Raw genomic sequence first — 26,860 nt, forward strand, 5'->3', positions numbered from 1 at the left:
TGGCCAAAATAGGACTAATTCCTCTGGTTTGGTTTTGTTTATCCTTCTGTTGATGTATCTTCTCTCAGTTTTTCTATTGGACAAGATAGGGATTTTTTTGTTTGTTTCTGTTTAGAAATACATTTTAAACCTAGGTAATTCATGTGTCATTTTATGTTTTCATACAGAACTCCCCAGCGTATTACTCTGATTTTAAAAAACAAATTCAGGAGTTCCCATCATGGCGCAGTGGTTAACGAATCCGACTAGGAACCATGAGGTTGCAGGTTCGGTCCCTGCCCTTGCTCAGTGGGTTAACGATCCGGCATTGCCGTGAGCTGTGGTGTGGGTTGCAGACGCGGCTCAGATCCCGAGTTGCTGTGGCTCTGGCATAGGCTGGTGGCTGTAGCTCCAATTCAACCCCTAGCCTGGGAACTCCATATGCCGCGGGAGCGGCCCAAGAAATGTCAAAAAGATCAAAAAAAAAAAAAAAAATTCATTGAAATTATAAGAAAGGATCAAGAGTGGAACTGTACTTGGGGTAGAAGGGAGTAGGACTGATTTTGGTTTGAGAACAAAGGCTCTCTTATGATTCAGGGCCAAAGTTGTAGATTAAGCCACTTTAAGGAGAATTGCAGAGGGAGAAAGAGAATTGGGAAAATAAAAACAGGCTTTTTTTTCTTAATGGAAAAAAGTGTAAAAAGCATCACAAGATTCTTAACCCAAGCCAAATTTAGCTGTGTGTTCTTTCCCTCCCTTCTTTTCTCTCTTTGCCTCTTTTCTCTCCAATTATAAAATTCTTACATACTTATAAAGTGTTTGGTAGAAATATTTAAATGTCATTTAAATATAAATTGAAATTTCTTAGTTTTCCTAACTCTGACATTTAGTATGTCTTATAATCTGTGGGTAAGACATTTTTTATTTTCGTAAATCTAGAAATAAGATGTACATATAGTTTTTGTACGTTTTAAGACATTTCCTTTTTTGTTTCTGTCTTACCTTTCATGCTCTTTAGTGAAAATATTTAAATTTTATTCGAGAACTTGGAATATATGTGGTAATTTTAGTTGCAAATCTGTCTTGGAAAAACTGAAATTTCAAACTGTTGTGGAATTTTTTCCCTCTTCTGATGAGGCTGATCTAAGAGCATCTAGCTTTTCACTTTTCAGCCACAAGGTGGTACACTATACCTACTGTCTGAGATTCTTGGTGACTTACTTCAACAGCCTAATCAAACCCAACTTAAACCAGAACATCTTAAAAGTTCACTTTGGGCAGTAAAAGAAATTGTTTATGATAGCAGATAGTCTTTATAGAGGGATCCATTTTGTTTGAAAGGGATTCAAGGAGCCTTCACAGAGAAAATAAAGTAATGCATAAAATAAGCCATTTCATTACATTGCTATTGAATTTTATAGTTGGAAGTAATTTCGGAATTATTAAAATATTGAGCAAATAAGAATATTACAGGAAACATACATATACCCTTTACCTAGATTTATCTGTTAATATTTTATCCCATTTGTACACTTCTTTTTTTTTAATTTATTTTTATTTATTTATTTATTTATTTAGGTCTTTTTGCCATTTCTTGGGCCGCTCCTGCGGCATATGGAGGTTCCCAGGCTAGGGGTCGAATCGAAGCTGTAGCCGCCGGCCTACGCCAGAGCCACAGCAACGCAGGATCCGAGCCGCGTCTGCAACCCACACTACAGCTCACGGCAACGCCGGATCGCTAACCCACTGAGCAAGGGCAGGGACCGAACTCGCAACCTCATGGTTCCTAGTCAGATTCGTTAATCACTGCGCCACGACGGGAACTCCTGTACACTTTTTTATATATGTGTGTATTTTCTTCTGAAACATTTGAGGCTAAGTAATATATATTGTAACACTTTACTTCTAGATACCACATTGCACTTTTCCTAAGAATAGTAGTCTTCTTTTTTATGTAACCACAATACACTGTTGACTTCAGTATATTTAGCTTTAGTAAATTTAACATTGATGTAATATTTTATCCATTCTGCCATCAGTGTTTCTCTTTGTCATTTGACTCAATAATATCTTTTATGATGTTTTCCCCCTCCCAATTCAGCAGTCTCAAGTCAGTGATAACATTTAATTGTCACCGCTTTTTAGCTTCCTTTTGCCTTTACTATTTCCTGAACTTTTTGTGTGTGTTTTATAACATTGATCATTTAACTCTTCTCCCTGCTTTTAATAGAACTTGACTCATATCCACTTTGTGTTTGTCTGATGACTCCTGATGATACAGGTTATACGTTTTTAGCTGTAATATTATATGGATGATGCTTTGTCTTTCTGAAGGTAGTACATATGGCCCATGGTCCTTTTAATGGTGATGTTACATTGTGTTTTCATTCAAGTCATTTTTTGTAAATTTGGATGTATATGTTTAGAAAAAGAGATAAATGCCATTCAGGGATGTGTAAGAGCAAACAAACATTTTCTCTAAAGGAATATACTTGGAAATAGATTAATGTTCCTAGTAGGTAAAATCCAATTTAACGAAAGGCTTGAGTTAGTACATTTTAACTTATTCTTTGCAAAGCTTTTAATATACTATATTGGCATTTAATCTGTCCCTAGATTTTCAAAGAGTGTTGTTGATAGCCTTCTTGGGATCAGCTAGTCATTCTGGTGAAAGGATAAAATCCAAATAGGTGATATTAGACAGAAAGGAGTATAGAAAATGGAGATATCTCAATTATAAATCTTAAGATGTCATAATTAATATCAAATACAAATATTTTTGTAGTCTCTATTTGAGTTTGTACTTATATTAGGAAAGTTTTATTTTTATTTATTTTTATTTTATTTTTTTGTCTTTCTGTCTTTTCTAGGGCCACACCCACGGCATATAGAGATTCTCAGGCTAGGGGGTCCAATCGAGTTGTTACTGCCAAGCCATGTCTGCAACCTACACCACAGCTCATAGCAACACCGGATCCTTAACCCACTGAACGAGGCCAGGGATCGAACCTGCAACCTCATGGTTCCTAGTCAGATTTGTTAACCACTGAGCCACAATGAGAACTCCTGTTTTTATTTTTTATGATTTTTATTTTATTTTTTCTGTTATAGTTTATTTACAGTGTTATGTCAATTTCTACTGTATAGCAAAGTGACCCAGTCACTTAACCCACTGAGCGAGGTCAGGGATCAAACCTGCAACCTCATGGTTCCTAATCAGAATTGTTAACCACTGAGCCACAATGGGAACTCCAATATTTCAGCATTTTCTATCAAGAACTGAGTTGTATCAATGAGAAGCAAAATAAGAAACTATGTTCTCATGACTGAGCTGTGGTGTGGATCACAGACACGGCTTGAATTTGGTGTGGCTGTGGCCGTGGCTGTGGCTATGGTGTAGGCTTCAGCTCCGATTGGACCCCTAGCCTGGGAACCTCCATATACTGCGGGTGTGGCCCTTTTAAAAGACAAAGACAAAACAAAACAAAACAAAAAACAAAACAAAAAAACCCCATCTCAGAAGGTAAATAAATACTTGGTACTTAAAAAAAAAAATTTATTTTGAATATTTACAATTACTTAATTAAAAAAAAAATTAAAGTATAGTTGATTTACAGTGTGCCAATTTCTGCTGTATAAAAAGCAGCTCAATCCTATACACACACACACACACACACACACACACACATCCTTTTTAAAAATATTATTTTCCATTATGGTCCATCCCAGGAGATTGGATATAGTTCAATGTGTTACACAGTAGTACTTTATTGTTTATCCATCCTATATGTAATAGTTTGCATCTACTAACCCCAAACTCCAAGTCCCTCCCATCCCTCCCCTCTCCCCCTTGGCAGCCATAAGCCTGTTCTCTATGTCTGTTTGTGTTTTGTAGATAGGTTTGTTTGTGCAATATTTTAGGTTCTGTATATAAGTGCTATCACATGGTATTTGTCCTCCTCTTTTTGACTTAGTATGATAATCTCTAGTTGCATCCATGTACAGTTAATTTCTTGACTTTTGCTGAAAAGTATTTGTAACATCAATATTAAGACAGTATAATGAGTTCTAAGAAAGTATTACTTTAGTTTGTGACTCTTCTGCAGAACATAGTGAATCACAATCTTTTTATGGCATGATCTTTTACTTAACTCGTTTTTTTTGATTACATGTATATTAAAAGTAAAATATGTATTTTCCTACATATTATCGACATCGAAGTATTTGAGGTATGAGATTAGAAGAAAAAAAAATTTTTTTTAAGGTCCGCACTTGTGGCATATGGAAGTTCCCAGGCTAGGGATCAAATTGGAGCTCCAGCTGCTGGCCTACACCACAGCCACAGGAATGCAGGATCCAAGCCACATCTGCAATCTTCACCACAGCTCATGGCAACACCGGATCCTTAACCAACTGAGGCCAGGGATCGAACCCACATCCTCATGGATACTAGTCGGGTTTGTTGCCGTTGAGCCACAGTGGGAACTCCAAATGAAAATAATATGAATGCCAAAGTGCCCTTTAAATTTAACAGTTGAAGAATTACTGGATTCTTCTGTGAGTTAATGATTCCTACACTCAGCTACCCTGTGGAGTGTTAGAAGGGAGAAAAGAATTAGCTCTATATTCGTCCCATGTTTGCCCCTTGTTTTCAGAGATACACTGCTTAAATTGGTAGTGCTTTATAGCTGCTGCTTCTGACATTTGTGTACTTGTTTCTCAGTTTCCAGGGTGCACTAAATGGTACCTTGGGAGCTGAGAGGAACTCAGTATGTCTTCTCAAATGTATAGCTTAATTCTAAGTACTCAGTAATAAATATTATTTATATGAATGTAGTTTAAAAATTTTTTAAAATTTATTTTCAATCCTCAGACAAGACATCTGTACAGATTCTACTTCATCCCTGAAAGAGAACAAGCAACCTGAAGGTTTGGAATTAAAACAAGGTATGATTCAAGCACTGACTTTTTCTATAGCATTTACCTGAAAATTATAAGCATTTTACCAATAATAAATTTTCAGTCTTCCAGGTTGCCCCTGTTTTACAGATGGGAAAACAAAGTAATTTATTTGGTCCAAGATCAAGAATAAGGAATACATCTTTTATTTCATGCCTCCCTTAGCCATTGGAGTGCTTCTGCCTTAGTGATGTATAGTTATCACCAGAATATTGAATATTTTAATTCAGTAATCTATTGTATATTCTCATCTACAAGATATTATAGCTATATTAACTGGATAGCTTTGGGTTATAATGAGGGGAAAAAAAAGTTTTACAGGATAACTCTGTTTCTCCCCCTCTCCCCTTCTTTTGAGAGAGAATTTGTCTCTATTTGCTTTCCTCTTCATATATTGTTATCTATAAATCAGTAATTTTTGACATTACCTGCTAACAGAAGTGGTAATTTGTTACTCATTCAAGCCAGGTAGATCAATAGGACTAATCTTTTAGATGTCTTTTTTGTTGTTGTTTTTCTCATGCCTAGTAGGGAGAATTGAATGTAAAAATAAATTTTTATTAATTACTCAAGGACTACCTCACATTTTCCCCTTTCCTTATAAAATTACTTCAGAGCAGTGAAAATCTATTACAACCAAAAGGGTTGTGTTGTTTTTATGTAAGCAGCTAATCTTTGATGGCTTTGAATAGTTTCTCTAAAACTATTCATAGGAACTTTTTTGGTAGAAAGAAACAGGTCATATTTAGGCAGTATTTCTTTTTTTAAGCCATGGCCTATATTACTAATGCTTAATTTTGAACAAAGTGAAAAAAATTGGTTAATTAATTTCATGATTCCTTCAATTTATATATAGAGAGAACAAAATCTAGGGTTTCTGTAATTCTAACTTACGTATTCTTGCATTTATGAATATTTCTGGTGATTTCAAGAATTCCAGTGCTTTACAGAAGTCCTATTATGGTAACTTCTTAAATAACCAGATACCATTATATCTTTGTATTCTAGCACCCCTACAGATGTAAATGCAGATTCATAGTTTCATTTATGTTTATTTGTCATGTATAAATACATACTAAGCACATATAATTTTCATAGAATGTAGTCATAGTCATTTGACTCTTGTACCTTATGTATAATTTGATAACATTGCTATCATTTCTGCCTTTTTTTTTATTCTTTGTATTTAAGGAGCATGCGGCATGGAGGGTATACTCTTAGATTATCTGTGGAGAGAAGAATGCCATGTAAGAGTAGAAAAGTCTAGAATGGGCAAGATAATTACAGTTCTCAGGGAAAAAGAAATGGAAACCTCATTGTGCAAATTAGCTAAAGCTGCTCTCTCAGGGAAGGGGGTTTACCTGCTCCCATGTTCAAGCTCCTAGAGCTTTCTTCAGAATTCCCTCCCTGGTGCCAATAGCCCTTTTTGCTGTGATTTTTTTTCTTTTCTCATAGTAACTTCAGTCATTTGAAAGTTTGTGATGGAGGCAAAGAAGAAAAGAGAAATAACAGAGTAGCCAGATAACACAAAGCCCAGGTGTTTTTTTTGTGCTCAGGAGCCTTTATAAACACTCTTAGGTTTTCATCCTGGCATCAGAAACATGAGGAACACACTGTCATCAGTAAGTGACAGCAAGCAGAGGTGAAGAAACAAGATACTCAAGCATAGCAAGAACATTGTACAGTACAGTCCATGTTCATGCTGTACTAAATCTGTATGAAATGGTTAAATTAAGTTTCAGCTCTTTTAGAAAGCAAGGAAATAAGTTTTTTAGAAGAATGCTTCTAGAAGTTCCCTCTTGGCACATCGGGTTAAGGATTTGGCATTGTCACTGCTGCAACCGGGGTTGCTGCTGTTGTGCAGGTTCATTCCCTGGCCTGGGAACGTCTACATGTTATGGGCACAGCCAAAGGGAAAAAAGAAAAAAGAAAAATGCCTTTAAAAGTTGTTAATAAGTAAAATTTTGTTGCATAATCAGATAAATGTTAAGTTATTTAGAAGATTCAATTATGTGAAACATCTTACAAATATTAGTATAGCTGAAATCTGAACCAGATAGTAACTTGCTTGGAGTTACCCAAGAAGCTGAGCTACCCCAGGAAACAGAAATCCTGTTGGGCTCAGTAAAGATTATTGCTTTTTTATAAATGAACTAAAGTTGACTATATTTAATATGCAAAACTTTCAAAGTTGATTTATATTATCTCACTTTTCTTGCATAGCTAGCTATTTTCTCACACTTAGCTCAATAAGTCTCCTTGTGAATGCATTATCATTTTATTTAATGGCTTGACCGTTTAAGAAAATTCATTGAATCTTATTTAGTACTAAAGTAACCATGTATTCAATAGACCAAAATATAAAGCAGTATTGAATTTTCTCTTTGTTCCTTCAGAATAAAATAAATCTTACGTGCCCTATTAATGGTATATGATACTGGCAAGTTATTTAAATTAAATTTTCAGTTTTTCAGCTTCTAAAATACTCAATATTGAGAAATATTAACTATGAATTAGGTATATTGAAATTGGCATTTCTTTGTCTAGTACTGGTATTATTTATCTTCCTGATAGGATATTCTTTTATGAAACTGGCTGTGCTGAAGATGAGTATCAGATTGTACACTAACTTCTACCTTCACTGAATAAACATTATTTAAACATAAATGTAATCTACTAGTTGATAGATTGGTACTATAGTAAAATAGAAACTCTTCTCTTAGAATTAGTGTCCTAAATTGTTTATTTTTACAGAATGGTAGTTGTATAAGAATGGTTTATATAAATTTTCTAAATTGGTCATTTGTGCTACAGTTAAAATGAAAACTACCATTAGTCAAAGGTATTTAATATGTAGAAAATATTTTTAAAATATCAAACAAATTTCTGCTAATATTAATAAATCTCTTTATATTTATAGATTAAGATACTCAGTACTAAAATAATTAAAACAATTTATTTGTTGCTTTAAAGTTTACAATTGGGATATGTATAACTTTACAAATTATTCTCCTTTGTAATCTCAAGAATTAAGCTCATGTTTGTGTTCCTTCTTGGAAGCTGTTATGAGAATTTTGTTGTTGTTGTTGTTGTTGTTGTTGCTATTTCTTGGGCCGCTCCCACGGCATATGGAGGTTCCCAGGCTAGGGGTTGAATCGGAGCTACAGCCACCAGCCTATGCCAGAGCCACAGCAACGCGGGATCCGAGCCGCGTCTGCAACCTACACCACAGCTCAGGGCAACGCCGGATCGTTAACCCACTGAGCAAGGGCAGGGACCGAACCCTCAACCTCATGGTTCCTAGTCGGATTCGTTAACCACTGCGCCACGACGGGAACTCCAGAATTTTTTTAACTCTATATGGGAAATAGTTAAATAGAAATTGTGTATCCAGGTTGAAAGGAAGAATTGAGGTTTGTGGTAGTTTAAAGTATTTGAAGGGCTGTCAAGAAGAAGACTGATTAGGCTTGTTCTATATTGCCTATGAGAATAAAAGTAGAGCCAGTAAGTAAGTTTATCATTAGATATGTTTTGGTTCAGTTTATTTCAAATAATCAAATGTATCAGAAAATAACACTGGGCTGCCTTCTGAGTGTTTGAAGGTGTTTGAATGTGGGTTACATAAGTGGCCACTTGGTGGTGCTCTTGTAGAGCAGATTCAAGTAGTGTTTGAAAGTGCAGGTTTGGCCTCTTTAATAATTTCCTTTCTAACAGATTTTGTAAAAACCAGTGCCTAGTGCTGTGTCTGTACTTGGGAAGAATGCTTCTTAGTAACTGTTTTCTTAAATTGTTTAATGGAAGCAGAATAAAATGTACAATTTTTTTTTATTTCTGCATTTTTCTATTAGAGAAGATGCTTGAAGTTTAGTCTTAAGCTGTATGATGGTGCCTCAAAATGCATTCATTTGAATATAGTCGTAAAAAAACAATAATATAACCATATGGTATATGAAATGATAAAAATTAATAAGACATTGACTACATTTTACTCTGAATCTTTTACATTAACTTTCTCGTGATAATTATCCCTTTTTTCTCTTAGAGAAAGATGTGCAAACACAAACAGAATATGCACACAGACTTTTGCTTTGGTTAGACTCAGATCTCTTCACTTTTTAATTATTTTATTTTATTTTTGTCTTCTTAGGGCTGCACCCGTGGCAAACGGAGGTTCCCAGGCTAGGGGTCGAATCAGAGCTGTAGCTGCTGACCTATACCACAGCCACAGCAATGCGGTATTCGAGCCACGTTTATGACCTATACCACAGCTCACAGCAACACCAGATCCTTCACCCACTGAGCAAGGCCAGGGATTGAACCTGTGTCCTCATGAATACTACTTAGCTTCATTTTCCACTGAGCCACAACAGAACTCCTCTTCACTTTTTTTAAAGTAAAGTAGTTGCCTCATGCAATTGTAATTCAGGAGTTAGTGAATGATAGACAACTTTAAGAATTACCTTGTTAAAAGCTTCAAGAAGTTGAAAAGTAGACTGTAATAGGGGAAAATTGTTTTCAATGGTTACACTATGTGATGAAAGTTCAGAGTAGGTTTTTTTTTTTTTTTGGTCTTTTTGTCTTTTTGGTATTTATTGGGCCGCTCCCTCGGCATATGGAGGTTCCCAGGCTAGGGGTCGAATCGGAGCTGTAGCTGCCGGCCTACACCAGAGCCACAGCAACACCAGATCCAAGCCGCGTCTGCAACCTACACCACAGCTCACGGCAACGCTGGATCGTTAACCCACTGAGCACGGCCAGGGACCGAACCTGCAACCTCATGGTTCCTAGTCGGATTCGTTAACCACTGCGCCACAACGGGAACTCCCAGAGTAGGTATTTTCTTTGATCTTTTTTTCCAGCCTTTTAAACCACTGGTCACCAAAGTGTAAAATTATACATGTTCCCTGAGAATGCAAGTTGAAAATATTAGAACTTCTAAAGTAAATAAATACACATAAATTTAATATTTCAATCTCTCCCTTTTAAAATTTCCAACTGAATATATATAATTGTAATGGTACATATTAATTTATTGTTACAGTTTGTGGGTTTTTTTTTTTTTTTTTTTTTTAGGGCCACATCTGAGGCATATGGAGGTTCCCAGCCTAGGGTCTAATCGGAGCTACAACTGCCGGCCTACACCACAGCCACAGCAATGCCAGATCCAAGCTGCATCTGTGACCCACACCATAGCTTACAGCAACGCCAGATCCTTAACCTACTGAGCGAGGCCAGGGATTGAACCTGCAACCTCATGGTGCCTAGTTAGATTTGTTTCTGTTGTGCCACGACAGGAACTCCTAGTTTGTGTTAATTTATGAGTAAAAAATTATGTAGTAGGACAGATACTTGAAAATGTTTTCGCTGATAGGTTTATATAAATAATGAAGTTGAGAGACTACTCTTTCAGTCTATTAAAAAGGATTGATGGTGGCCATAATTACTCATTTATTACCTCTAAAAAATTAAATGTAATATGAGATTTTTCCCATCATTTTGCAAAGATATTAAACATAAAATTATATGAGACTATTTGAATCCTTAAAGTAGGGAATAAATTAAAAAAACTCATTTTTATTCTCGTTGCTTTTGTTGTTATTGTAAAGTAGTATTAGAAGCAAAGGTAGGTACATAGGGGAACTAGAATAAAAAAGAATGAAGGAATGAATTTGCAGTTACAAAGGGACTGAGTTTTGCCTAAAAGAACTTCACAACCATGAAGGAATAAATACAAGTTATAAAAAATTCAAAAGACAGTGAGAAAAATGTCATCAGAGACTTTTATTGCTCTGTGAAGGAGGAGAGAATGAAGATCATCACTTAATTAAGTAGAGTTTGTAGGCCAAGAGTTTTACATGAAAAAAATCTGTGGATTGGGAAATGAACTCTGTGCCGCTTCTTCCTTTAAAGACCTACCTTGTAGGCAAGATTGTTAGAGCTGTGGGGAGATTGAAAAGAAGGTGTTCCAATGCTGTCCTGGAGTGGGAAGCAGAGAAACGAATGTACTACTGATTTGTTCCAGAAGTTTGAGCCTAATTCCTTTCTTCCTAGCCCTTGATTATCTCCTTGATTGGCTCTAACACGTAAGTATTTGCAGAATGTAGCTTCTCAACATAAGTTATCTTCTTTAAGGGATTTTTAAAAACTTGTTCTGGGGAAATGTGGTCCAGTTCAGCAATTGGTGAAGTAAAAAGAGATTGTGGTGTAAGAATTTACATTTCTTTTCTCAGTCCTTTGAGCTTTTTCACAAGTTATTACCAACAGTGACACCAAACATGATCCTCCCTGCTTTTTAATTTATCTCTTTCTATGAGTGGTAGTTGAGTGAAAAGGTGAAAATTACATTTTATATGGCAAATTAGCCCATACTGCTCCTGTACCTTTTGAAGGCCTTTCTGTTACATTTAAATGTGAGACTTTTCTGGATTTTATTTTTTTTTTAAGTAAACTGACAAGGTTTTTGGATCCATAATGCTCTGTATTTTATCAAAAATGAAATTATGAAGAATTTGATTTAGTATTTTGAGAGAAGTTTTTATTTCCATGTTTCTTTAAATTGTACTCATTTTAAATTTTGTGTCTTATGATGCATTTCATAGCATCCTAGACATAGTCTTAGGGCAGCTATTTTGGAGGTTACATACCCCAAACCTTCCTCAGGTGTTTGGATCCCCTTTGGATCCTCTATGTTTTTCAGTCATTATGTTTTTATCCAGTTCATTGGGAAAAGTACCTCCTTATACAGAAGTGCTTCTAACAAAGGAAAGATAGTAAATATGAGGATTGAAATCAAATTTTGTTACCAGTTCCTGAACTTTTTTACATCTCACACCATAATATATGATTTAATTAGCAGTTTTGGTTGCTACATCATATAGTTGATACGTATCGAGTTTGTGGTTATTAGAAATTTTTATTTTTAAAACTAATATTTAAGAAATGTTTTCAACAGCATTAGGTTTAAAAAAAAATTGAGTGGAAGGAAAAGTATAGAGTTCCTGTATACCCACTTAGCATCTCTTCTCCCAGTTTCCCATGTTATTATTTGTCATTAGTGTGGTAAATGTGTTACAACTCTTGAGCCAATATTAATACATTATTACTAACTAAAGCCCATAAGTTTATATTAGGGTTCATCCTTTTTACTGTATGTGCTATCAGTTTTGATAACTGTAATAACATGTATCCACCATGAGAGTATCATATCCTTTTTTCCTCTCTCTCTCCTCCAGGCTCCTGGCAACCACTGATCTTTTTACTGTTTCTGTAATTATGTCTTTTCTGGACTGCCATATAGCTGGAATCATATAGTCTTTTCAGATTGGCTTTTTCCACTTGGCATTATGCTTTTGAGATTCTTCCATATCTTTTTATAGTTTGATAACTCATTTCTTTCTCACTCTTTTTTTTTTCCTTTTCCTTTTTTTTCTTTTGTCTTTTTAGGGCCACACCTGCAGCATATGGAGGTTCCCAGGCTAGGGAAATCTAGTTGTAGTCTCTGGCCTGTTCTATAGGCACAGCAATGTAGCATCTGAGCCACATCTATGACCTATACCACAGCTCACAATAACACCAGATCCTTAACCCACTGAAAGAGGCCAGGGATTGAACCTGCTTCTTCATGGATCCTAGTCAGATTCAATTCTGCTGAGCCGTGGCCAGAACTCCTGATAATTCCTTTATTTTATTGCTGAATAGTCTTTCTTTATAGGGATATACTGCAATTTGCTTATCCATTCACCTATTGAAGGATATCTTGGTTGCTTCTAAGTCTTGGCAATCCTGACTAAACCTGCTGTAATCATTTGTATGCAGATTTTTGTGTGGATGTAAGTTTTCAATTCTGAGTAAATTCTAAGTTTAGTTTGTTAAGAAACAGCCAAACAATTTCAAAGTGCTGTACCATTTTACATGACCATTTTACTAACAATGAATGAAAGTTTCTATTGTCTACATTCTTGCTAGCATTTGGTGTTGTCAGTGTTTTGGCTTTAGGCTGTTCTAATGGGTATCTGTTTTTTTGGCAGTGCCCTAGTGGCATGTGGTGTCAAGCATCTTTTCCCATACTTTTTTGCCATCTGTATCTCTTCTTTGATGATTTATCTCTTCATACTGTTTGCCCATTTTAAACTTTGGTTGTCTGTTTTCTAATTGTTGAGTTTTAAGAGTTCTTTATATATTTTGGATATCAGTACTTTACCTGATATGTTCTATAAATATTTTCTCCCAGTTTGTGGCTTGTCTTTTTATTGTTTTAATATTTGTTCACTTTTAATGAATATTTTTTAGGTCTTTGTCTCCTACATATTATATTTATTTAGTTGAGTTTAAGGGACCCTCAAGAAGATAAGTTTACACTGAACCAGCATTCTAATCTGTGAAGGCTTTGTGGTCATTCTGATTCTGTTAAGATCTGGGAGGCAGTATAGAAGTTTAAATGCATAAATTTTCAAAATATGCTTGGGTTTGAATTTTGGGTCTGCCACGTTAGTTATGTGAACTTAGGCAAGTAACTTATATTCTCTGTTCCTCATTTTCCTCATTTATAAAATGGAAATAATAAATGAGTGTCTATTCCATTGTCTTGACCTAAAGGAATAAGTGGATTAATATATGTAAAGTGCTTTAGAGGAGTGCTTAGTACATACTAAGTGCTCAATAAATATTAGCTCTCATTATAATTATTTCTACCATTATTCCATTATTATTGTTGGCATTAATGTTTTCTGCTTCATCCCCTCAGTATCATTCTTGCTGTCTCTAACTGATGAAGATGTCTCGGGGAGTTCCCTTTGTGGCACAGCAGAAATGAATCCAACTAGGATCCATAAGGTTTCGGGTTCAATCTCTGGCCTCGCTCAATGGGTTAAGGGTCCAGCATTGCCGTGAGCTGTGGTGTAGGTTGCAGACGTGGCTCAGATCTGGCATTGTTGTGGCTGTGGTGTAGGCCGGCAGCTACAGCTCTGATTTGACCCCTAGCCTGGGAACCTCCATATGCGGTGGGTGCGGCCCTAAAAAGACCAAAAAAAAAAAAAAGTCTCTATAGGAATTATAGTTTTTCATTTGTGTAACTTCTATCTATTTAGTCCTTCTTTGTTCTTTGGATGGTAGAAAATGAATTTAATACCTCTTCTAAATAATCTCTTCAAATTTTGAAGCTAATCCCTCCTAGTTGTTTGCACTGGGAATCAGGGATAGAAAGATAAATAAAGTTTGGCCTGACTTGAAAAGGACCTAAAAAAGAAAAACAGGTGCGTAAATTAATTTTTCATAACCACTTATACCTGAACACCTGAGCTTATATATTCCCCTTCTTCCTGTTAAAATGGGCAACATCTTTGTGTTTCTGGGACCAGCCCCTATGTTTGTGTAGTGATAATAGTCCCTTTTGGTACTTGCAGTTGTTTCCTCTATTTCCTTTATCAGTGCCCCCTCTCTAGTGAACTCTTGCCAGTAGCTGTTTCGCTCGTCATTGCTGAATCCTCATCTAGACCTACCAGCCATGTTCAACACTGTTGGTTATTCCCCCTTCCTTGACACTGTCTTTATTCTCAATCCCCTTTGCATTATGCTCCCCTCTACTTCTAAAGGGTGAATGTCCCAAGATTTATTCTTCATACTTTTTCCTCTTTTCTACATTCCCAGGTAGTGATCTTATATAGTTTCAGTACTGGCAACTACAAATTTATTTCTTCAATCCAGGCCTCTTTCTAACATTTGTATATCCATTTTACTTATTAGATGTTGAATAAACATGTTAAAAATTAATTTGTCCCAGATTAAATCCTAATTCTTCCCTGACCCCACAAAGCAACAGACAAGTAAACAAAACAAAACCTAAAACCTTACTTCTGCAGTCTTTCCCATCTCCATAAAGAGCAATTACATCCTGGGTGTCCAGGCCAAGATCCTTGGACTCATTCTTGAGTCTATTCTTCTCTGTCAATAACATTTGTCAGCTCTACTTTCAGAATATTCAGAATCCAACCATTTCACACTTCTTCTTAGCCATGGTATTCTGGTGTTGATTCTTTAGAGCATCCTGATCACTGTATTTCTCCCTGGGCTCTCCTATAGTCTTTTTTCCACACACTAGTCTGAATGACTATTGAAAACTGTAGGAATGGTCATGTCACTGTTCTTGTCAAAGCCTTGCAGTAGCTTCCCATCTCAGTCCTTCTTACGGCTGGTACCATGTGGTATGGTATGGTATGATATGGGTAGTACCATGTGATGTGACCTGTCATTTTCCCCTCTGTTCCCTCTATTCCTTCATCTTTGCTTTCGTCTCCAGTCTAAGCACTTTTGTGTCAGGGACTTTGCTATAGCTTCTGCCTGCGTGCTCTGCCCCAAGATAACCATGGGAGTCGCCACACATTACTTTGATCCCTGATCAAATGCTACCTAATCTGTCTAATTAGCATTACTCTTGATAAATCTTGAGTTTACTGGGAATTGGTGTCAGGATTACTCTACTGTAGTCTTAGAGAAGTCATCTTCTTTTGAAAACCAGACCTGTGTTGCTGTATCATGTGTCTAATTCCCAGTATATCTCACAATATGCCTGGAAATCTGTCAGTTGTGACTACAAGTATTAATACCTGTCTTACAGTTTGTTCAAATTTGAGATTATATTTACTCACACCTGAGCTGTGCTCTTATTTAGGTCAAACAACTTGTTCTTTAAGATCAAACATCTCCAAATTGGTGAGGTCTTTCCTAATGTACTCACTTCACCTTTTCTCTCAGTGCCCTCATTCATACCACTATTGCCTTTTTATTTACTTCTATTATAAGTTTATGCTGCCTGGTAATTAATAATTGTTTTCAATTCAGGAAACATTTATGAATTCCTAAATATAGGTAGTGTAGGGCAAAGGATTATGTTTTAGGATTCTTAAGTCTTCAGTGCTTGTTCATAGGGGTTACCCATATTCTTTTGAATAAGTACATGGATGGATAGATGATTGAAAGAATTCCTTCTTTCTCTTCTACCCTGTCTAGTAAGTACCTTGTTCTTAAAAGGAGATAGGTATGAAATAGAATACTACTTACATTCACTCATTAATAGTCTACCACCTACCCCAAAGAGTAAATTGCTTACAAGCTTGTTTTCCTTTTTGTCTTAACAAAACTGAATCATTTTTTAGTTTGTTACCCTTAGATTTTAACTTTGTTTATATTACTTGTATAGATTCATTCCAGTCTTTTACATTAATCTATGATTATGTGCCCTTTGTAAAATGTGTGGTCATCATAGAGGTTTTTCTGTAGCTTTTATTTCTTTGTCTGTTTCCTCATTTGGATAACTGATGTTTGGCTAGAGTTTTATTTTTGAGCATCTTTCTACACTCTTAAACTATCCTTCCCTATGAGATTATACCTTTTCTCCAACCATTTTAAAAACATACAGGGTACTTTTTTTTACTTCATTTTCAACCTTCAATACCATACACTGAAGTGACATAGTTATTTTTTCCAAAGGTTCCCACTACCTGCTTTTCACACATTTTATTTTGTAGAAAGAATTAGGGTGAAACTGACAGTTAATACATTGTTTTTTGCTACTTCTGTAATGAAAATGTTTTTAGTTTCAGGGTAGGATTTCTGTTTTATGAAATGTACTACCCCCTTTTTGGCATATTGATAGTAACTGGCTGTCTACTACATGTATATATGAAAGATAGCTTTACATTATCTAAAATTTGAATCAAGTCTTTAGTATCTCCTTCTAAGCTTATATTTATATTTAAACAAGCTAGAGCAATGCCACAGAAAACATGGCAGTTTGTGAAGTAGACAATGAGTTTGAGTACACCTTCCTTGGATGGATAGATTGTAGAGCACTGAGATGTTACTGGTAGGATATTTGAGTGTGATGTCCTTTTAAATTCTTAAGTTCCAGAGTTCCCATCATGGCTCAGCAGTAACAAACCCAACTAGTATCCATGAGGATGCGGGTTTGTACCCTGCCTCCTTCAGTGAGTTAAGGAGCCGGCATTGCAGTGAGCTATGGAGTATGTCACAGACATGGCTCAGATCTGGCATTGCTGTGGCTGCGGTATAGGCTGGAGGCTGCAGCTCCGATTTGACCCCTAGCCTGGGAACTTCCATATGCTGTGGGTGCGGCCCTAAAAAGATAAGAAAGAAAGAAAGAAAAAATCCTAAGTTCCAACAGATCTTTGGGAAGAATAGTTGCCTGATTCTAAACCCCAGTGCTTGTAAATATCCTATTCTGTCTTCATTTTCCCCCCTTTTTTTTCTAGGTTTTTTTTTTTTTTTTTTTTGGCTATACCCATGGCATCTGCAAGTTTCTGGGCCAGGGATCGAACCTGCAACACAGCAGGGACCTGAGCCACAGCAGAGACAATGCTGGATCCTTAACCTGCTGAGGCACCAGGGAATCCCCCATTCCAAGAATTTGATACCAAGCTTTTATTCTGTTGAAATCCTGCTTTTAATCAGATGGTAGGAGAAATGATGCATGACATTTAAAATTTTTTTCTTCCTGTTTACTTTCAGATTACTAGAGGAAAGATTATAGTCAGAATCTCTCATGTGTTAGCCTGTTTGTGCATCCCGAGAAGACCACAAATACTCACTTTCATGATACATTTTAAAGGCTGGCAGGGGTCCATATGCTGCTTTTTGTCATAGAATAGTGATGTCTTCAGAGGCAGTAATTTTAGATAATACTCTTGTATATATTCTCACATGTACATTTTATTCTGTTAGGCTCATGTATTGTACTGAGTTTACACCTAGCACTTTGCCTTTGTCCATTCTGCCCCTCGCACTTGGAGTTTCCTTCCCTGTCAATATCACCTATTAGCTTCTAAGACCTGCTTCATAATACATGTCTATAAAGAGCTTGTCTTTTCCCTATTGCCATACATACTCTGAAATCCTATTATACTTTATATTGTATAATTTAGCACTTTAAAGTGTGATGTTCATGTCTTAAGCATACACAAGCACCATGAAGGCAAAACTTAGGTCTTAAATCATGCCACACATATTTGGTCTGTCCTACCTGTAGTGTTTTGTAAGGCTTACTTCTTCTCTGGCCTTTATAGCACCACTTTGGCGTATGTAATAGATACTGAGTAAGTTTTAATTGATTCTTAGAATAATCTCTGGATTTGTGTTTTTTTTTTTTTTTTTTTTTTTGCTATTTCTTGGGCTGCTCCCACGGCATATGGAGGTTCCCAGGCTAGGGGTCGAATCGAAGCTGTAGCTGCCGGCCTATGCCAGAGCCACAGCAACACGGGATCCGAGCCGCGTCTGCAACCTACACCACAGCTCATGGCAACGCCGGATGGTTAACCCACTGAGCAAGGGCAGGGACCGAGCCCGCAACCTCATGGTTCCTAGTCGGATTCGTTAACCACTGCGCCATCACGGGAACTCCTGGATATGTGTTTCTTGAAAGTTAATTAGGTTCACAGGCTAGTAGACACTCAGTTATCCAGAAGTTCAATGGATAGTTCAAGGAGTTTGATAGAATACTAGACAGTTTTTCTTTGTTAAGTTGTTTGCATTTCCTTCTTTATGAGTAATACTCGGTTTATAACATGATTAAATTTTGAATATGATGGTTAACATGATGGACTTAAATTTATAACGATAGTTTAAAACACTACATAAAAAAAATAGCCAAGTTCCGTGAGTTTTGCTCAGGGGAAGATTGAAGCCTTCTTCAGGAAAGATTATTCTTATATGTTAAAAAGACTTTTTTTTTTTCCCAGAAAATAAAGTTTTGGTTTCTTGAAAAGGCTGGAACTCACTAAAACTCCACTTATCTGGAGTTCCTGTTGTGGCTCAGTGGTAACCTTACTAATATCCATAAGGATGCAGGTTTGACCCCTGGCTTCAGTCAGCGGGTTAAGTATCCGGTGTTGCTGTGAGCTGTGGTGTTGCTGTGAGCAGTGGTGTAGCTCACAGATGGGCTTGGATCTGGCGTAGTTGTGGCTGCAGATCTAATTTTGCCCCTAGCCTGGGAACTTCCATATGTCACATGTTTAGCCCTAAAAAGCAAAAAAAAAGAAAAAAAAAAGTTACCAAGCCAACTTTCTACAGTAAGAGTACAATAAAAGTGTGTTCTTTATAACTTAAAATTAAAATTTTATAAAACCAAAATTATCTGTAGTTGAAGAAATCCATGGAGGCATAACAGTGCTGTCCAATGTATCATAGGCTTTGTTACTAATGAGATTCCAGTAGATTGATAACACTGGAGTCCTTGGAGAGTTAAGATTCTAGAGGGAAGGATGGTGAAATGTGTTCTTCTAAATGGCATAACCACTGAACGTGGATAACTTAAAATCAGATGAGAAAGCTAATTAAAAGAGAAAACAAAGTAAAATAGTTTAACCCCTTTAATAACCAGCTCTCTGATTGCTTGATAAGAATACTGGATTTTGATTTTCTCATTTTCTCCTCAAAGATGTATATATATTTTAAAAATATTTTCAGAGATGTTTCAGGTTTCTCAATAAAAATCAGCTTAAAAAAACTTTATTTTGGAAACTTTCAAACAAAAATAGGAAAGAGTAGGAACATTAACTCCCATGTACTCAGTTCCATCCTCAACAGTTATCTACCTATCTCTAATCTTTTTTCATCTATACCCCTACCTGCTTTCTACCACTAGATTACTTTAAAGCAAAAATTATAGCTTTTCAGTTCATTTGTAAATATTTTAGTAATGATATATATCTCTTAAAGATAAAGGTTTTTTTTTTTTTTTTGGCTTTTTTAGGGCTGCGCTCGTGGAATATGGAAGTTCCCAGGCTAGGGGTTGAATTGGAGCTACAGCTGTGGGCTTACACCACAGCCACAGCAATATAGGATCCAAGAACTGTATGTGGCCTACACCACAGCTCACGGCAATTCAGGATCCCCAACTCACTGAGGCAGGCCAGGAATCGAACCTGCGTCCTCATCAGTATGAGTCACATTCTTTTCCACTGCGCCACAACAGGAACTCCCTAGAGCATTTTCATATATTTATTGATCCTTTATATTTCATATTTTGTGAAATGCTTAAGCTATTTCAATCCTTTGCCTATATTTTTAGTTATTTCTAATGATACCTAGACATATATATTTTACAATTGTCCTTTTAAAAATACTGTTTGCTGATATTTTCTTGTAGGTCTGAAAATTGTCTTTATAGTGTATTTTCTTTCTCAGAAGTTTTACATTTTTATTTAGCTTTATTTGTTGATTTGTTTCTTTTGTGAATTTTCCATTTTGTGTTTCACTTAGGAATGATTGATCTTTGTTAGTTTCATCCTCAGTTAATTTACAGTTTTCTTGCTATTATTTTTAAGTATCTTCTGTCACTTCAGTGGGTTCCTTATAGGGAAGGGAGTTAGATACATGTGCTCAATTTGCCCTTTAGCAGGAATTCAGACAGATATTTAATCATTCCACATTCTAGGGTTTGTCTCTTGGCTTCATTTAATAACTCACCCTCAGAGTTCCCTGGTGGTCTAATGGTTATGTCATTGCTTCAGCTTGGGTTACTGCTGTGCCTCAGGTTTAACTCTTGGCCCAGGAACTTTCACATGCCAAAAAAGCCGTATCAAGAAGTTTCATGAGGATGTAGTCACTCATAACATTAGGTATGCTTTCATTTTTTGCACCAAAACTGTTCTGACATGTTGAATTATTAGCAAGTGAAATATTTTAGGCCCTATCAAGGTTTAAATATGCTGGCATAACTTAAAAGTTCTTTTTAATTTTTATCACTCAAAATGTGTGATTAGTAATTCTTTTGTGTTTGTTTACTTTCATTAGGTAATTAAAGCTTCTATTTTAACAAAAAGCAAACCTAAAACATAAAATATTTTCCTTTATCTGGCTTAGGAAATCCCTGCAGCTCTCAAGCATTGGAGTTTGTTACAGATGATAATACAAGAATTGCATTTTAGCTTTTCCTATTATGTAGTGTACTCTTTTCTAAATACTGAAACTGTACTATTTTTTGAGGTTGTAATTTTTCTTCTTGTTCTGTTTAGTTGCTAAATATTTTCCCTTTATGGTTTTATCTCATGTTTATAACTATGACTCATAAATATTATAAGTAAATATTTTCTCTGATAAATTATTCCATTTATTCATCTGTGTTAGTGATGAATTTTGATAATGATTGATTCATTTTACTGTCTAGATATTGAATCTAGATGGATTGGTTTGTTATTTAAATAAATCTTTGGTACTTGGGTTCAGGGTTTGACTAGGGCCTGAATCAAGTTGGAAAACAAAAGAGAAATGATGAACTTATGGAGACCAGAGTAAAATGGAATAGAATGTATATTCGTGAGTAGTTGGCTAAGGTATCAACCATAAGAGATGAGTGCTTAGTAAACCCTTGAACTCGTTTATTACTTTTTTCTTGAAAAATATTTTAACTTGTACTTTGTCTTCCTGTAACTATTGCTTAGTCAAGTTCTTAAACTTCTTTAATCCTTCCTCTTAAGTTATTTGCTTTATTTCTTCCTTTATATTGCTTTTCTCTGAAGTTCTCTAAATGAGATGTAGTATTTTAGGGACAACCCATGTTACTAGATATATAAAGGAGCATAATTAATGTAAGGAGTATGTCATACCCTCTTGTTTGTTTGTACATAAAGTTACTTTAGTTAGTTTGCTCCTCTGTGACATCAGTAACTTGGATCTAATTTTATGCTTGCTCTCTTCCCTGAGTCATTTTTGATTATAATGTCTTTAACAGTTAATAGTCTGAATACTTTTTCTCAGTAACTTTTAATTACATTTGTACTATTTTACTTCAGGCCCAACTATCTTTTATTTTTTCTGGTGGATTTTAATAGTCTTAGTTTAACATCATGCATACATTGAAAGTTTTTATTTCAGTTAGAGAATACAAATAATTTTCCTGAGATTGATTTGTTACTCTCAGATTCCCAAGTCTGTGTGAAAATTTGAAGATGCTTCTTTGTTTGTAGAATTCTCATATAATTTAAATGGGTGCTCAGTTTTCCCTGAACACACACACACACACACGTGCAGAATAAGGGGTGTGGAGGGACAGAACATGACCACACTGATATTTTGAGGACTTAGAATGAGGCATTGTAGGTTAAAGTTAATTTTAAGAAAGAATGTACACATTTTACTCTCTTCCCATTTGAGGGTCATAATTGGTAATGAAGAATCCTACAATTTCCTAATAGGATGAGATTAAATTATCTTTGAAAATGTACTCATGTTTGCAAACTATACTTTAAAAGTGAGTCAGTAGAATAAAGAAAATTAAGAAATAGTGAAAAGACCTGAAGTATGACCTTAGACCTTCAAATAGTTTGTGTTTATTGTCCAAGTTACTTATCTTGCTTTCACATTTGTGAAATGAAGTGCTTATGCTAAATTATTTCAGGTACAAATTCTGCAAAGCTTTGGCCTCCATGGTTCAGGTAGTAAGGGAAGATGGAACTTGTGAATGCAATTACCAATACTGTGTTACAGAGAACTCAATCACTTAGATTTGGGAAAGTTTTAATTGTAAATAGAGGAGAATAATGAATTTATAGAGCATCATTTCTTCAATGAATTATATGTATAAGTGTTTCTGTTTTAAAAATAAATAAACTCCATGTCTGACCCCTAAAAATGTTTGAAACAAACCCATAGAAAATACAAATCAGGAGTTCCCATTGTGGCTCAGTGGTTAAGGTACCCGACTAATATCCGAGGATATGGGTTCAGTCTGTGTCTTTGCTCAGTGGGTTGGGGATCCGGCGTTGCCATGAGCCATGTGTAAGTCACAGACATGGCTCGGATCCAGCATTGCTGTGGCGGTTGTGTAGACCAGCCACTATAGCTCCGGTTCGACCTGTAGCCTGGGAACCTCCATGTGCTATGGGTGCAGCCCTAAAAAGAAAAGAAAAAAGAAAATACAAATCAAAAATTTTTTCAAGATTTTCTTCCTTTGAAGCATTGAAAGGGTGAGTATACCATTTTTATCGTGAATCTCTGGTGCTGATAACTTTATAAAATAAGGATATTATTATTATTATATCTTTTTTTGTCACACTATGTCATATGGAAATTTCTGGGCAAGCAATCAACTGATGCCGCGGCAGTGACCCAGGCCACTGCAGTGACAATGCTGGATCGTTAATTCACTGTATTACATGAGAATTCCCAGGATTTCATTATTTTAAGCTTAGGACAGAGGAGCTCTTTAGCTGTGGCCACTTTTAAAATAAGCTTCTATAAGTAGGCTTAAAAAGTGATCTGAACTAAGTGAAAATATATAGCTCAAGTTCTTAGCTATTTGAAAAGTGTTTGAAAACTGTGGACCTCCTCCCAGAGAGTGGGGGGAAAGATGAACATAATATCCATTTCATTTAAAATTATCTATACTTATATATACCCCTATACTACTTTTAGGTAGGAAATATAAGCTTGATAGTTTATGACTATGACAGTCAGCTAGAAGATTTTCCATGTATATCTTCAGGATCTACTAATGTATATTCTCTACTTATTTAATGAAATTATCTTAAGTTTCCCCATCTTTTTTTTTTTTTTTTGTGGCCTCACTCAACACCATATGGAAGTTGGAAATTCCTGGACCAGGGATCAAATCTGAGCCTCAGCTGTGACAATGCTGGATCCTTAACCCACTATGCCATAGTAGGAACTCCTTGCTATCATTCTTTTATTTACCCGCATATAGATCAAAACAGATTAATTTCATAAAAGTACAGCTACTTCAAATTTTGTGATTTAGCATATAAGGTATTCCATAGTTGTGTCATTACACACTGATGCCCTGGACCCAAGATAAAAAGTGAATTTTAGTTATAATGCCTGAACATTACAAATATACTTCTTTTCACTAGAAAATCTGTTGCCAAAAAGATTTTTTGGTGAAAAAAATTTTAGCAGACAATGATTTACTGACTTGTTACTGATCTTTCATTGGCTAGTAGGAAGTTCTTGTGGATTATTATCCAGATGACAAATACATTAAGTGAAAGATAAGTGATATCTATATCTTAGGAGGAGAAAAAAGGAAAATAGTTTAAAATATTACCTTTTAAAAAATAAAAAAATAAAAAAAATAAAATATTACCATTTTATATATTTTTATATGGACTTAATTTACTTGTATGATACTAGACTTTAGGGATATCCTAGGAGAATTTACCTTAAATTTTTTTTTTTTTTTTTTTTTTTTAGTTCCATACCCTTGGCATATGGAAGTTCTAAAGCTAGGGGTCAAATGGGAGCTGTAGCTGCTGCCCTACACCACAGCCACAGCAACATGGATCCAAGCCGTGTCTACAGTCTACACCATAGCTCAGCAACTCTGGATCCTTAACCCACTGACCAAGGCCAGGAATCGAACCCTCATCCTCATGGATACTAGTCAGATTCATTACTGCTGAGCCACAGTGGGAACTCTGCCTTAATTTTTGCAGAAGAGAAAAACCGAAAAAGTAAGGGATTTTCCCCAAATCACATGCTTATTAATAGCAGAGTAAGGATTAGTACTCAGATATTCTAAGACTCTCCCTCTCTCCCCACCACTCATTATATTGTTCTTCATTCATTATTAGGCAACAGCTTCTAATCTGAAAAACCAAGTCACATTTTTTCTAAAAACTTTTATAATCTTTTAAACAGCATATTTTCACTCAGAATCAGTGGCCATTAACCTTTTGAGACTGTGAACAACTTAGCATTACTTTTCTTAAATTTTTGTCTCAAATTAGAATACTTATGTAAAGCATTTATTTCTTTACCCTAAAAGGCTATATTCATTTTTCTGTAGCTATTAGTAGATTATTTGTTGCTTTGAGGAGTTATGTAAAATATTCTTTGGCATTAAATAATTAAAATGGAACATTTTTTTTACAAGTTCTATTTGTGGACACAGATAATTTGTTGATTCATTTTCCACTTTAATTGTGGAGTAAGAGGTAGTTTTTTAATAATTTGGATGCAGGAAAATCAGTCAAGTTCAGTAAAGCAATTGTTTTAAAATCCGTGGAGTAGAATTATGATTCTACTATCAGAATTTTCCATCTGTCAATCTGTGTTTTGTAAATGTTTTCCCTATTATAAGAAAACAAAGCCAACATTTGGGGGATAATTACTTTTTTTAAAAAAATCATTTTTGGAATTTAAAAGACAAATAAATTGGAAGCATAGGAGTTCCTGTTGTGGCACAGCGGAAACGAATCCGACTAGTGTCCATGAGGATGCAGGTTCAATCCGTGGCTTCACTTAGTGAGTTGGGGATCCAATGTTGCCATGAGCTGTGGTGTAGGTCCCAGATGTGGTTCGGATCCTGCATTGCTGTGGCTGTGGCGTGGGCCTGTGGTTGTGGCGTGGGCCTGCAGCTGTAGCTCCGATTCACCCCCTAGCCTGAGAATTTCCATATGCTGTGGTGTGGCCCTAAAAGGAAAAAGCAAATTGGAGGTATAAAGGAGCACTCACAGTTGTAAATGACTCATGGACTTTAATAATGCTCCACGGCCAAGGTGGTTGACGGCTACAGTCTGTACAGTCTGTGTTTATATGCAAGTTCTTAGCATCAGTTATAGAAGTTTTGTAACAAATGCATTTTTAAAAATTATGGCATATACTAACTGTATTAATTAAAATCCTCTTGGTGAAAACTTATTTTATCTTAGAAAATGGCCTAAGGCATTCTTCTTTAATTTATTGATTTAGAACAAAGTGTTTGAAAAAGCATATGAAAAGCTTTGGTACAATTGCAATGCACATGGTGTCCAGCTTACCAGTGATGTTTTTTTTCATTTTTTGTGGTTTATAAGGCAAAGTATTTTAAACTCCATCTTGAATGGAATTTTACCTCTTCAGTAATAAGCAATGCTCTATCCAAAGGCTGTCAACGTTTTGTAATTTAGAAGCTTCTCTGTGGTCTAGAGTGTTATGACATTTTAATTAGGAAAATTGGTTGTAGACATCCATATGATGGTATTCACTCCCCAGTGCTTCCATGTTCTACTGAATTGGAATGAGAACTACATTAAAGTTTACATTAAATTAGATCTGTTTTCAAAGTTGAGTCAGGGTAAAAGGGGGTAAAGTGGGTATTATGGAATGTATTTGGGACTGCATGAGGGGTGGTGGGGTTAAAGCAGTATAAATAGAAAGGAAATTTTGACCAGGCCTCTTAGGTTACATGGTTCTTTCCCTTTTTTGTTTGTTACAGGCAAAGGGGAAGATAGTGATGTACTCAGTATAAATGCAGATGCTTACGACAGCGACATAGAAGGTCCATGCAATGAAGAAGCAGCTGCTCCTGAGGTCCCAGAAAATACAGTCCAAAGTGAAGCTGGTCAGATAGATGACCTGGAGAAAGACATTGAGAAAAGTGTGAATGAAATTCTGGGACTGGCAGAATCTAGCCCAAAAGAACCCAAAGCAGCCACCCTGACTGTTCCTCCACCTGAAGATGTTCAGCCTTCTGCACAGCAGCTGGAGCTGCTAGAACTTGAGATGAGAGCAAGAGCTATTAAAGCCCTCATGAAAGCTGGTGATATAAAAAAGCCAGCCTAGTTATTTAAATTGAGTGAATATTAGATGTGTTTGAACAAAGCCATGTCATATAATTTTGTATCTAAAGTTTATTTTGGGGTCTTACATGATACTTCTCTGTAACTCTTATTAGATAAATTTGCCTTATGTCTAAAATACATGTTTTAGTTGTTGTGTTGTTACTTTTGTATTACATAATGTTACTGTTTTCAGAATTCATGGCAAATATCATTGGGTAACCTGGATACTTTGTTAGATGAATATTCAGCTATATCTGCAAATTAATATCTGAAAAGCCATTAGGAAGGAGTCATGGTGATATATTTTTTTTCTTTTTCTTTATTTTGAAATGTTTTGGCATCAAACCTAAACA

At 35.7% G+C, this 26,860-nt stretch overlaps 1 protein-coding gene across 1 annotated transcript in view; it reads left to right on the plus strand.

Annotated features, from left to right (window-relative positions):
* Window positions 1-26,517, plus strand: part of CAAP1 (caspase activity and apoptosis inhibitor 1) — a 43,971-nt gene extending 17,454 nt beyond the window's left edge. The window contains exons 5-6 of the mRNA XM_047767548.1: window positions 4,853-4,926; window positions 26,162-26,517. Of these exons, the coding sequence (XP_047623504.1) occupies window positions 4,853-4,926; window positions 26,162-26,508 (421 nt within the window). The 3' untranslated portion in view covers window positions 26,509-26,517. The remainder of the gene's footprint in view (window positions 1-4,852; window positions 4,927-26,161) is intronic.
* The last annotated feature ends 343 nt before the right edge of the window (window positions 26,518-26,860 follow it).

Source organism: Phacochoerus africanus, chromosome 2 (assembly GCF_016906955.1).
Source record: "Phacochoerus africanus isolate WHEZ1 chromosome 2, ROS_Pafr_v1, whole genome shotgun sequence".
Classification (NCBI taxonomy): Eukaryota; Metazoa; Chordata; class Mammalia; order Artiodactyla; family Suidae; genus Phacochoerus; species Phacochoerus africanus.